The sequence below is a fragment of the Gastrolobium bilobum genome, unplaced genomic scaffold (assembly GCF_033153095.1).
Source record: "Gastrolobium bilobum isolate Gb01-03AN ecotype WA unplaced genomic scaffold, APGP_CSIRO_Gbil_v1 utg909, whole genome shotgun sequence".
Lineage (NCBI taxonomy): Eukaryota > Viridiplantae > Streptophyta > Magnoliopsida > Fabales > Fabaceae > Gastrolobium > Gastrolobium bilobum.
In genome coordinates, this window is record NW_026895707.1 from 1331705 (window position 1) to 1345511 (window position 13807).

Genomic DNA, 13807 nt, shown 5'->3' on the forward strand with positions numbered 1-13807 from the left:
AAGAATAGGTATATTTGTTCTCTATTTATATGAGGATGAATCCTAGGTGTAATTTAACATAATCAGATTATGTGAGATAATTTTAATTATTTTTGGTCAATCAATGGTTATATTTTTGTTTTTTTCCTATTCTAACATTTTCCCGGTCTCATTTCTCATTATTGTTGATTTAACTATGAATGGTTAAGATTCACATGATAATGTTAAATAACACATTGTATTGGTCTCATGGGAGTTATATGGAAGATGGTCATGTCCATGTATCTTACTCTAAAAGTGGAAATAAGACAGACTTCCGGAGCATGAACGTTGGGTCCATTTTAGCTTAATTAATTCACATGAGGAAAACAAAACTTCTTGCTAGTACAACTTGTGTGCTAGGTACAACATTATAGCATTGATTAATATCAAGCAAAATATGCTAGCATTTTGGGACTTTTTCCCCCAGGGTCTCTTAATTAATCATAAGGACAAGTATAAACTTTTTGTCATCAACAACATTTTCACAAGTTTTTAGAATTTGATTTTCAAAAAAAAAAAAAAAAAAAATCTCAGCTTAAATACACTAATAATGTCAAACAAATATAACAGCATCAAGAAAAAAAGAAAGAAGAGGTTAATCTACTTCATCAGAACTCAGAAGACCTGCAATGTTGAATTGAAGAACTTGAAGGCTGATCAGATTATTTCTCATATTTATTATGCTATTAAATATCAATATGAATACATAATTATTATTTTGATGATATATATAGTATATGCCAGATTAAGTGGCAGTGTAGAATCATCCTAAGCTTGAATAATTTTAAAGATGACAGTAACTTGGGTTAGAACTTAAAAGTTGGGCTTAAATTACTAATTAATATACAAGAGCGCTTTTCTCTTCATGATATATACAAAACTAAATTACACAATCATGTTTAAGGAGGAAAAGGAAATAAAAAATAAAAATAAACATTGGTGAATTTTATTTTAGTATATATACGATTAGATAAGATATTATATATATATATATATATATATATATATATATATATATCCTTTTTTTTACATATTTTATCTATATATCCTTTTTTTTACATATTTTATCTATTTTTCTCTAATATCATTAGATCATAATTTCAACTGATGTTTATAATTTTTTTTCTTTCTTTTTTAAAATTTTTGATAGAAAAAATTAATCATTAAAAAAAGTAAGCATTATATGCTATGATATCCCACTGATTTTTTTGTACAAGTTATTGGTCAACCTGCAAAGCTTTCATCATTATTAGGCTAACCAATTTTGGGCTAAACAGACTTGGCAGCCAGTGGTTAGTGCATTACCACAAATAATGCTATCTGGTGTAGACTCTGAAGACCCTTCACATGGGCGCGTGTATGCACATAGGGCGCGTGAGCGTGCATAGAACTTCCTTTCTTGCCCTAAACTGCATCAATTAAAAATATGCACCTAAGAGAGAAAAAAAAATAAAAAAAAGAAGAAGAAGAAAGTGCCATATTTACTAAAATTAAATTGGAAAAAGAGAATGAGATAAAAATAAGAATAACTTGGGTTTCCATTTTTTTGTAAAAGAATATCAAGTGTGTCCCCTTTTTTTCTGTGATTCATTGTCTATTTCTATATAACACACTAGCTTCCACTTCTCTGAAACATAGCCATTATCTCACAACTACTTACTTTGCATCTTCTCTCTCTCTCTCTCTCTCTCTCTCTCTCTCTCTCTCTCTCACTTTTTTCTATATTGTACTAAAATCTCATTCTCTTCTTATTCTATACATTCCAGAATAGAGAGAAACTGAAAATCAGAAAAACCAATTTTATTTTTTCTAATAAAAATATAAACTTTGTTATTGTTTCGAGACACACAGAAAAAGAGAGAATGGGAAGAGGGAGGGTTGAACTGAAGAGGATAGAGAACAAAATCAACCGCCAGGTTACATTCTCCAAAAGAAGGAACGGTTTGCTCAAGAAAGCTTATGAGCTTTCAGTTCTCTGTGATGCTGAGGTTGCTCTTATAATCTTCTCTAGCCGTGGGAAGCTCTATGAATTTGGAAGTGTTGGGTATTTCACTATCTCTCTCTAATTTGCAAAAATCTCACCTTTAATTTGTGTGTGTGTTTTTTTTATGTACATTTTTGTTTATCTATTTTGTGAAGTTTCATGTCCATTTTTGTTAGGTGCAAATCCCAATAGGTATTAAAACCCTTCTTTTTCTTTTTAGTTTTTGTGTGTGTGTGTGTGTGTTTTTTTTTTCTGATGCATATGCTGAGATAGCCTTCTTCTCTTCTCTGTGCAATTCACTTTCTTCTTTGCATCAGCTTCTTTCACCAAAATGGTTACTGGTGTTTCTGCTTTTGATGTTTTTAAGATTTAACTTCACACCTTTGATAACTTTTCACCCACTAGTTTTTCTTTTCTTTTCTTTTCTTTTCTATCAGTCATCATTCATAGTTTCTTTCTCTAACACATGCACCTGACACCATCTTGGCCTCTTCTGGATCAGTGGATCTAATACCTTCCATATGATATATTTCTCTTTCTTCTTCTTTTTCTCTCTTTTAAATTGTGGGGTTTTTTAATTCCCTTAGTTTTTTTTTAAAAAAAATGTGGGGTTTCAGTTATTTTGGAAGGATGAAGTTTCATGAGTTATAGAAGATAAAATATGATGAGTTTTTTTGCTCCCAATCACAGATCGACACGTTTCATAGTCCTTCCACCTGATATCTCTATTGTGGGTTCAATTTTCATGCTCTATTGATGGAATAGTACAATCTATTTTCCTTCTTTCTCAGAATTAAAGAAGAAACAAAAAACAAAAAAAGAGAGGAAGAAAGCAATCATATGATCATATGAATGGACAATACAGTTTTGTATCATAGTGTAATGGCAAAGTCCAAGGATATGTTCACTCTCTTGTACCGTTGTGCAAGATCTAGGGCTATGACCCCAATACCTTCCCTCAAAAATATAAAAAATTTAGAGCCTTAAAATTTTTACACTCTATAGAGTGTTGGAGTTCTTCATCACCTTCTTGTCCATATCCCTTTTTATCTTTTGATCTTTTGGTTCTATCATTGTATCTTCTCTCATCAGAAAATGCTCTATTCTCTATCTGTGTCCCAAAAACAATTGCAGTGTTTATCCCAAAGTTGCAATCAGAGATATAGGTGCTGCTTCCCTTCTTGTCTTTTGCTATTAGGTCTTTTTAGATCAATTGGTTCTCTCTCTCTCTCTCTCTCTCTCTCTCTCTCTCTCTCTCTCTCTCTCTCTCTTGTTTTTGTTACAGTTAATTTGGTTTTGTAATTACGTTCCTCTGCATGATAATGATGATATGGTTTTATCAATAATTGGTCAAAATTAAAAACGTGAAACAACTTTTATTTTTAATTATTTTTTCTTTCTTGCTGGTACTATAATAGGTTTATATATCTTTGTCTGTTGAAGGCATGGCTTGTAAAAGTTATATATGAAAAGTGAAAGGAGAGGAAAAGATAAAAAGACCAAATATGTTTCACTATTTTTTTTTTAATATTTAACCTAACATTGTAACATATTTAACAGTGAATTTGAGGACTTCCATGCCAAGATTCTGTGCAGCTGAAATCATGAGTTAATGGTCAAGATTAGGGATCCAGAAACTGTGTTTTGTTTTACTGTTTTGAATTGTGTGTTATTCTCTCTCATATTCCAGAACTTATTTTTCTCCATAAACAAATTTAGGTTTCCTTGAAGAAGTCCATATAAGAAAATCTTCAGAAATTATGTGCACATCCTGATTTATTTTCAGTCAGCTTTGTTTCCCTCTCCCCTAGACTAGAAAATAATAATATAATGTTGATTTTTTTTAAGGTTATTTTTTGTTTCCAAGAGACACTCTTTGTTTCATCTATATATGTTTATGCAATTTCATAAATCTATAAATTATATGTTCACCTAAAGAAAATACGAAATGAATGAAAGGTCTGATTTGTGAAAAAGCAAACAAAATTTCGTAAAATAATTGACAAAAATAATTTATTAGTGCACATTACGAATTTCTTTGTATGGATATTTGATATATGACATTTCTCCAAAAACAAAATGAATGTTACCGAATATTTGTAAGAATGAGTTGTTTAAACAGTTTAAGTATGAAATTACCCAAAATAAAAAAAAAAAAAAAAAATCAATACAATGTGTTTTGTGCACATATACATTTTTTAATGAAGAAAATAAATTTGTAACTTATACTCAAAATTCATTTTATATAAAAATTTATTTGAAAACGCTTTTTCCAAACATCAATTTGGACCAAATTCACAATGCATTATTCAGTGAAAAACTAGTATGCCCTATATTATATAATTAGAGTTTTGTCAGCTGTATATGCCTATCCTTAACTTAGTGGTCATCATTTCACTTATTACTTAGCATTTCACTTTCCAGAATAACAATTTGTTTCAAACTAATAGACCCGGGTTTCCTTTAATATTTGCAGCATTACCAAATCTATTGAACGATACCAAAGGTGCTCTTTTACTCCTCAAGAGGACCATGTTGAATGTGAAACTCAGGTATATATGTGTGTTACCAACTCTTTCTGAAATTAAGGACTTCTTTCCGTCCATTAGCAAGTATACCACAATTCTTTAACCTGAAAAATGAAGTACTTTTTTTCTTAAAAAGAAAGCAAAAAGATATGATAATGTAACAAAATATATAACAAAAGATAATTAGATCTTATTAGTGAATCATTTATGATTTTTTGTTTAAACAATCAGAGCTGGTACCAAGAGGTGTCAAAGCTAAAGGCAAAGTATGAGTCTCTTCAAAGGACTCAGAGGTAATCATTTATATGCCCCTTCTAATCAATCACTAATATTTTCTTGTTTACAACAGTTACATATGTAAATGCATGTTAATCACAAGCATAAATGAGTTGATCTGGTAACAGATCACCACATGTCAAAATTTACTTTCCAATGTAATGTCATTTCATCAGGCATTTGCTTGGGGAAGATCTTGGACCGTTGAGCATAAAGGAGCTTCAGAATCTTGAGAAACAGCTTGAAGGAGCTTTAGCACAAGCTAGGCAAAGGAAGGTGTGAACACATCTAGGAATTCTCCATACATAAAGCTCTATCTATATTTCTGTTTGGTACTTTGCCTTTGGTTGTAAAACATTCCTACAAGAGCTATTAACAATTTGTATATGTATACAAGTTTAACTTGATTAAAATAGTATAAAGGTTGTAATATACTGAAATAACTCTTAGTGAAATCTTTTGATTTATATATATAGAGAGATATTAGATGATCATATACTTGAAATTTTATTTCAATTGCAGACACAAATTATGATTGAACAAATGGAAGAGCTTCGCAGAAGGGTAAGAAATGTTTCACAATCTTTTTGGTGTTATAATATTATTTTTGTTATCGGTAGTCAAATTAATTTTTTAACAGGTCAATTATTGATTAAGTATATGAATTTTTAAGCCATTTTGAACACTTAAATTTACATTGTGAGTCATTGCAGGAACGCCATCTTGGGGACATGAATAAGCAACTTAAAGTCAAGGTTTTGCAATATAGCACCCAACAATTTCAATATAGTGTGCACCATTCTAGTGCAGGATACATATGTCTTAGTTATTTTTTTTATTTTTATTTTTCAATTAATTAACTCATTCTAATTTCTTTATTAACTCTTTCTTCAAAACTCCATTTTCAGCTTGAAGCAGAGGGATTTAATCTTAAAGCTATGGAAAACTTGTGGAGCTCTACTTCAGCTGCAGGAAACAGCAGCTTTCCCTTTCAGCCTTCTCAAACCAACCCTATGGATTGCCAACCAGAACCTTTTTTGCAAATAGGGTATATTTGAAATCTCCTCTTTGCATATGATTATTGCACCTTAAGTTAATGAGACAAATAATTGGTCTCTAGTGTTCATAATTTTTAACTTAAGCTAATGTTAAATAAAGTTAACATTTCAAGATCGGATGTGGTTCTTAGGCTGATAATTTGTCCAACAACTAACTCTCACACTTCAAACCCATAACCTAAAACAAATTTTGCAAGATAATGATTTAAAATATGAACATATAATAGTATATACTAATGTAGGGGATTAATGTTTCTCCAACACACATGTAGGAATGGATGAGGCCAGTGAAAAGAAGAGAGAAAAAGGGACTCACTTTTTTTTATTTGTGTGTAAGAAATAAAGTTATTTCGCATTTGCAGGAAAAACCCTATTCTTTTAATGTAAAAATAAAGATGTAAAAGATAAATTTCCTGCTAACTGTTTGGTCAAATTTATGCCATTTCAAGAGGCAAACTGGTGTAAGTGGTGTCCCAAAATAGAAGCAATCAAAATCATGAACTTTCAATGGTCAGAAATTCTAATTCAACCTCATCTTTTGAATAGGTACCATCACTATGTTCAAGCTGAGGCATCTAATGTTCCAAAGAGCATGGCTTGTGAGACAAACTTTATGCAGGGATGGTTCCTTTGATCACTTTTACCTAATAGAGTATATGATTTATACGCTTTTTATATTTGTGTTTTGGTTGTTGTTATCAGCATAAAATGTATCTTTGTGACCAGCATGGGAAGTTGCAGACTTTAATTTTCTAGCTTCTTCTGTAATTGGATACAAGTATAGACAATGGTTTTACTATATTTAAAGCAATGTTATTGTTTGAACTTTGAAGTTTGAACCTATATAGGTATATGTATCCATTTCTCTCTACCTCCCCAGGAAAACACTTATCTATGTTTGGGTTTTTGAAGGGGAAAGATAGTGAAAAAAATCCAAAGGAAAAAAAACAAAGGCAAAAAGGAATAGGAATAGTTGCTGAGTATTGAGTTTCATTCTTTTTATTACTTGGTTGTTTAGAATCTTATAACATTCTCAAAATTAGGAGAAATTTTTTATTAAAACCTTTCATTCTCTGTCATTTTCGTGTCTTCTCCACTCAAATATCTCCTAACTGGCTAAGCCATGTAAAAAAAGGACTTTTTATACATTACTTATTTTAGAAGTATTTTTTTACAGAAGCTAAAACTATTTAATTTTTTTAAAAAAATTATTTTGTTTTTGAAAAAATATTTGCCTTTTGACTTACTATTTTTAAAATCTAAAATTTTTAGTTTTTAAAAAAGAAAATTTTAGTTTTTTTTTTAAGTAAACATCCAAACGAATTTTGTATTAAAAGTATTTAAAAAAAAAAAAAAGAAGAAATAGCTTTTGGCTAAAAACAATTTCATCAAAACGAGCCCTTAAGTGTGAATTGTGGAACGGATAAAAATACAAGCCAATAAACAGAAAATTAATAACCATATCTATTAATTTTAATATATATATATATATATATATATATATATATATATATATATTTAAATAAATATGCAATATGAGAAACAATGAAATTAATTAAGATTATAGGAAGTATATTTTTGGCAATGAGTTCATGGTTTCTCTTATCTTTTCAACTCATTTATGATTATGTTTTAAAAAAATGAATTGAATTATCCGCAAATATATTTGGTAGCGAATTAAGTTTCAGATAAATAATTCTTAGATTGATACGGTATCCTCATATAACATGTCAAATTGGCATGCTAATCATATTCGAAATCCTAAATCAATGTTTGGATTCGCGAAGATGTGTTTCCAATTACAATGCATTTTGGGTGATATTTCGGAATAAGCTCAAATTTGATCAGGTTCTTGGTATTGATCTTCTGAGCAAGACTCATCACTTTACACGAACTCAAGCATTTTTAGAATTGTTTTCATTGAATTTTTATTTTTTTCTATTTTTTTTTATCTTTTTATTTTTGTATGGACAATTCCGTAATTTCAATTTTTTTTCTTTTTGTTGTCTATTTATTTAATTATTTTTTATTAAATAAAAATATTATAGAGAATTACGGCTACACTAAATCCTATTCATTCTGTTTAGTAAATTCCACATATGCTTTAACATTAAATTAAGGATTTACCAGTTTCATTTTGCAACCAAGTTTTCATTTTTCATGTGCAAAACTTATTTTGGACATTCGTCATATTATTCATGCAACTTTCTCATTTTGTTCGGGTGGCTAAAGACAGTGTAATTTTATTTTTTTAAGTCTATATCAGTCGTCTTTATACGTACCCTTTGAACTCTCACTAGTGATTCTGTATAAATGGTGCATGTTCAAATATTTGTCAATTAAATTACAACTCGTGGTTGTAGTAGTGAAAATTTGGAGCTAGCTATATAAATACAATCAAGAATTATGCATTTTTATAACTTTTTTTTTGGAATGACAACTTTTTAAAATAAATTTCAAAAAGCAATAAAAAAATAAATCCAAACACGCTAAGTATGCTTTGATTAGATTTCATAAACCTGATTTTGCATGAGTTTATCTTGCTAAAATTAAAGTGAAGTAATTTACGTTATTTAGATACCGTATATATAGATCACTTGTAAAAAAATACCTTAAATTGATGTTACTTTTTGTAATATATTTTTTGGTCAAATTACTTTATGTATGTTTAATTTAAGAAGTAAAAAATAAACATCAAACCTGATTTTAGAACAGAAAAATTGCAATTTTTCAATCGAGATTCTAACTAAATTCTAGCCTAAAACATCATATTTATTTCTTTCTTAACGTCTCATTTTATTAAAGTATCTTAAAAAAAAAAAAAAAAGTACCCCAAATATCCATGCACTCCTGACACATGAGAAAGTTAACGTACTTGGTTGTCTATATTGGTTTCTAAACTCTGCTTTGAATCAGATAGGTGCTCCATTTAACACTCGGGTTTCTTCAATAGAACATGGTTCCTCCCTTCAATATTCCATCTAAGAAACTCACTTAACACATTTCTCCTTTTTTTTTTTTTTTTTTTTTGAAAGTTACTTATATTTGTAACTGGTGGTAGCAATATATGTAACTCCTAGAGATCAAGCTGGTTACAAGTTCATCTTTTGGTATGCCTTCTAGCTCTTCTCTTTGATTTTATTGATACCCTTTTTATTGATACCATTTCTGGTTATTTGGCTGATTGGTATGTTAACCATGAATATTTTTGTTTTTATTGGTTTTTGTCTCTGGAAAAAATGTCTACTCATTTTTTTGTGTAGCTCTCTCTTTCCATACTAATTTTGATTACTAAGCTAGGTTGTATGAAACAAATGGGGCTTGTTGATTTCAACAGTTTCTCTTTTGAATTTGGTATAGTGCTTTAGTTATTATGCTCTTTTTATTTTTTATTTTTTTATTTTAAAAAGAAACCAAAGTTGTATTTCTCTTGTTTCATCAAATGCCTGTTTTGATGGTTGTGTTTAAGTATTAGCTTGTTGAGTTTCGTAGTTTAAATTCTCTGTCTGGTATAGTTCTTTGTAGTTAGTTACCCTGTTTCTGGTTGTTTCTAGAGCCCACAATCTTGGACTGAGGAGGTTTTTCTCACTTCAAAATCCCATTTTGTCTTGTGTTTTTGAGTTTTATTATAATGTCTAGTTTGAATGCCAAAGCTCGTTCTTTCTTTAATTCTCTTTTACTCTTCTTATTCTTCTATCTCTTTGTGTCTTTTTGATTCTAGGACATTCTTGGAAGTTGGAAGGTAAAAGTTATTAAGATTTCAGTGGAAAAAATTATCGAATTTCTAACAACTTGTTAAAAATATGGGCATATTAGCTGTTAACGTGTGCGAGCGTACTTCTCGGGTTGGAAGCATCAGATGTCGTCAACGAGCTGTTAGAAAAGATTAAAGAGGCACAAGTTCAGAGAGAGTGTCTGGATTATGTGAAGAACCAATACGGTGTGTCTTGGAATGATGATGGATTGCTTTTGTTCCAGCGGAGGATTGTGGTTCCTCGAGGTCCGTTGACAGAAGAGGTTATGGCAGAAGGCCATAAGGGTCAGTTTTCTATCCACCCTGGTGCTACTAAGATGTATCAAGACTTGAAAAAGAACTTCTGGTGGCCGGGCATGAAGAAAAACATTAGGAATTACTTGAGAAGACTTATTTATAGTTGGAGATTGACAAGTAACCTTTAGATATGATTGGGTTCAATCACACTTTGCATGCTACATATTTGGTATGCAATTTTTCATTTCAATTTGTGGACATACTAGTTGCTGGACTAAAGAAAATGCAGCAGTCTTTAGGAAAATCATTTCATATCAAATTGCTTAAAGTTTAAAGAACATTAATTGATAATAATTTATATGGACCTGTCTAGTGTTTTTGTGAATTTTATATTTTTAGTACTGTTTTCCAATAAATCAGTACTGAGTTGTGAATTTTGTTTTTGCATTGGAAATGAAAGCACTAAGAAGGAGATAGGTAGCATGGTGCAAGATCCAACTATGGCATTATTTACAAAATGACTTGATTTTTGTGATTCTTATTTTAGGTTCATTAAAATGTAGTATCAGCACTGATTTCTAAGTATTTTTTAGTAATTAAAATATGTAAAGTTATATGAACATGTTAGAAATACACCTATTCTTAAAATAGGAGAAAGTTATATTGACAAAGTTTTTTTTGTTTATGTTAAGAGTGTTAGTGTTAATAGTGTAGAAGTCCCACATTGAGTGTGTCTCTTTGTATTCTTCAATTGGTTTGCTATATAATAGCACCAATGTTGTGTAGTTTAATACAACAAGGATTACTATCATTTTCTCTTGTATCTATGATATTTAACATGGTATCAGAGCATGGATGGTGTCAGAATTAACATGTTAAGAGTGTTAGTGTTAATAGTGTAGAAGTCCCACATTGAGTGTGTCTCTTTGTATTCTTCAATTGGTTTGCTATAGCAAACCAATTGAAGAATACAAAGAGACACACTCAATGTGGGACTTCTACACTATTAACACTAACACTCTTAACACTCCCCCTCAAGCTGTAGCATATAGATCATATGCTACAAGCTTGATACATAAATAATACTCCCATTAGGAACCAAAAACAACAATGCTACATCAACGAAATGAAATAACTAAGTACAACAAATCAACTGGAATGACCATCAGTGTGAAGAGCTGATAAAGAGACAGTGTTGAAATGAACATCAACATGGAAGATGCCGGAATGATCATCGGCAAAGACAATTGTGCTGGAATGACCATCAACAACATGGACGGTGCTCCCCCTCAAAAGGAACTTCTAAACAGTGCCGAAATTATCATCGGCAAAGACAATTGTGCTGGAATGACCATCAGCAACATGGACAGTGCTCCCCCTCAAGAGGAACTTCTAAACAGTGCCAGAATTATCATCGGCAAAGACAATTGTGCTGGAATGACCATCAGCAACATGGACAGTGCTCCCCCTCAAGAGGAACTTCGGTATCAGCGGAGACAACATCAGCAACTTGGACAGTGCTCCCCCTCAAGATGGATGATGAATAGTATAAATACTCCATCTTGGGAAGAAAGAAGATTAAAGAAAAACAAAGCTTCGCGGAATCGGAAAAGTCGTCAGAGACGGCGGTGGGTCGTCGGAAAAGTCGTCGGAGACGGTGGAGGATCGCCGAAAAAGTAGCCGGAAAGTCATCGGAAAAGTCACCGGAAAAGTCGCCGGAGACAGCTGTCAACGGTGGACGACGCGGTCAACGGTGGTCGGTCAACGACAACGGTGGTCAACCCAACAACTTCCCAAGGATCATTCTTTTCTGATGTGACAGATCAGTCTAAGCTGCAGTCACAAAGCATACTAAGAAAAATCCGAAAAAGAAATAGCAACAGGAATCCCTCAAGGAGGGTGATATCTCTCTATAACCATATTAAAATTATGGAAAATAGAACTAAGTTAAACGGATTAAGATTCCTCTTGTTAGGCTCTAGATACCATGTTGAAAATCATAGATACAAGAGGAAATGATAGTAATCCTTGTTGTATTAAACTACACAACATTGGTGCTATTATATTATATAGCAAACCAATTGAAGAATACAAAGAGACACACTAAATGTGGGACTTCTACACTATTAACACTAACACTCTTAACAGTTTACAAACTATATTATGTACTATGGATAGTACATTGTGTGTTAGTATACACTACCCATAATACATAGTATAGTTTGTAAACTTTTTGTTTGTCAATATAACCGTTCCCCTTTAAAATATACATTTACATATTTAGACTATTGATTTGAGTACTTATATTATATTATGCTTATAAGAATTATCAACCATTCCTGTCATTCCTATATATATTTCAGCGGTTTCTTTTTTGTTTATAATGATCACCATTTATTTTCAAGAATTTTTTGTAAAATCCTATTTGTGTTAAGTTTGCATTGAATGTCTAAATCAGTCAGATACATCAAAACAGTTTTGACCCTGTCTTTTAAATAGGATATACTCTACCATAATATTTTCTTGTTTCATAGATACTGCTACCTTGAATATATAAGAATAAAGCAACTTGCAATAAATTACCAGCATTCTAGCCTTTTTCATGTGCCATGTGTTTGTCACGTCAATTTGATGCACTAATGCTTTGGAGTATACATTTAATAAACTCAGTACAACAGTCTTAACTAACTCTTTTAAGTGAAGATTATAAATAGACTTTGTAATCTTATACTTTCTTTGGGTGTGGCATTATTCCTTCTTATGATCCAAAGTTGAGATTGAAGTTAATCTTTATGATAAAATCTGATCATGAAGAAGCTTTACCACAGAAATCCCAAGCCTTTGCTTTGCTGGTCACTTATGGAGCAGAGGGTTGTAAATATGACTGCAAGGTTTCATCCATGAACAAAAGTACTATTACTAGCGTAATGTTGTCTTAATAAATATATATTACTGGTGCTAAATGAATAGTGTAGTGAAAACATTTTGTCTTTGATACATAGAAATGGACTATGGAGGGTTAACTGGTTGTTTTCTATTCCCTCTTCTCTTTGCTTATCCAAAATGGGATGGTTATCGTTAATCCCTTACAAATACTATGTCTCAGGAATTTAAAGGTAGGGTTTCAGGTTTTGAGGTGGAAGCAACTGGAGCTGATGATTCCTTTGTGGGTGGAATCTTGAGTGGCTGCACACAATGATATTTTTAAGGCAACAACATTATTATTTTCATTTTCAGTTATCCCCCCCCACACCACCACCACCACCACCACCACACACATGTGATTAGCCATTAGTCATGACTCAACAATTTTTGGAGTATTGCATACATAAATGATGAGAAGAAACCTATAAATAATAGTGAACCTTTTATTATTGATGAAGTTGTGAAAGACAAGATGAAGACAAGCCATGGAAGGAGAGTACAAAGCCATTGAGAAGAAAAACACTTGCGAATAATTTCTTCATAAGCATCATGAAACTATTGGAGTCAAATGGATATTCAAAGCAAAAGAAGAATGCTAAAGGACAGGTGGAAAATACAAAGCAAGACTTCTTGCCAAGAATGAAGTGAGTTGAGTGTTGCACATATTTTCACAAAACTTTCCATATTTTAAGACTAATAATATGAGCAAATTTTGAGTTTGAACTCAAGATACTCAAGAAATTCAAAATTAAGGAGTGTTAGAAATAAGTAGTTTTTAGGAATTTCTAGCAAGTGTGAAAATTTAATGTGGGGGGGAAAAAAAGTGAGATACAAATTCATTCCCAGGTAAGGGAAAAAAATCTTAATTAATCTATAATCAACTAAAAATTCAATTTTCTTTCTCCCGGTAACATCTATGCTGATAATTTTACAAGTCATACCATACCATACCAAAATTTCTACCATAACTAAGAAAGCTCAGGAGTCAGGAAAGTCATGCATTTAAAACCCTAAAAGGATGGCA

At 31.3% G+C, this 13807-nt stretch overlaps 1 protein-coding gene across 1 annotated transcript; it reads left to right on the forward strand.

Annotated features, from left to right (window-relative positions):
* The first annotated feature begins 1862 nt into the window (after positions 1–1862).
* On the forward strand, positions 1863–6501 carry LOC133292716 (agamous-like MADS-box protein MADS3). The gene is made up of 8 exons (XM_061491153.1): positions 1863–2065; positions 4482–4557; positions 4765–4826; positions 4986–5085; positions 5332–5373; positions 5523–5564; positions 5718–5857; positions 6414–6501. Exons 1-8 carry the CDS (start codon positions 1884–1886, stop codon positions 6499–6501), a joined length of 732 nt encoding a protein of 243 aa, XP_061347137.1. The 5' UTR covers positions 1863–1883.
* Positions 6502–13807: the final 7306 nt, after the last annotated feature.

What these genes read in the sequence shown, in the direction of transcription:
- LOC133292716 (XM_061491153.1), top strand. Translation starts at nt 1,884, where the DNA reads ATGGGAAGAGGGAGGGTTGAACTGAAGAGGATAGAGAACAAAATCAAC. An exon ending in TATGAATTTGGAAGTGTTGG is followed by an intron (nt 2,066 to 4,481) that starts GTATTTCACTAT and finishes TAATATTTGCAG; the next exon opens with CATTACCAAATCTATTGAAC. An exon ending in TGGAAGAGCTTCGCAGAAGG is followed by an intron (nt 5,374 to 5,522) that starts GTAAGAAATGTT and finishes GAGTCATTGCAG; the next exon opens with GAACGCCATCTTGGGGACAT.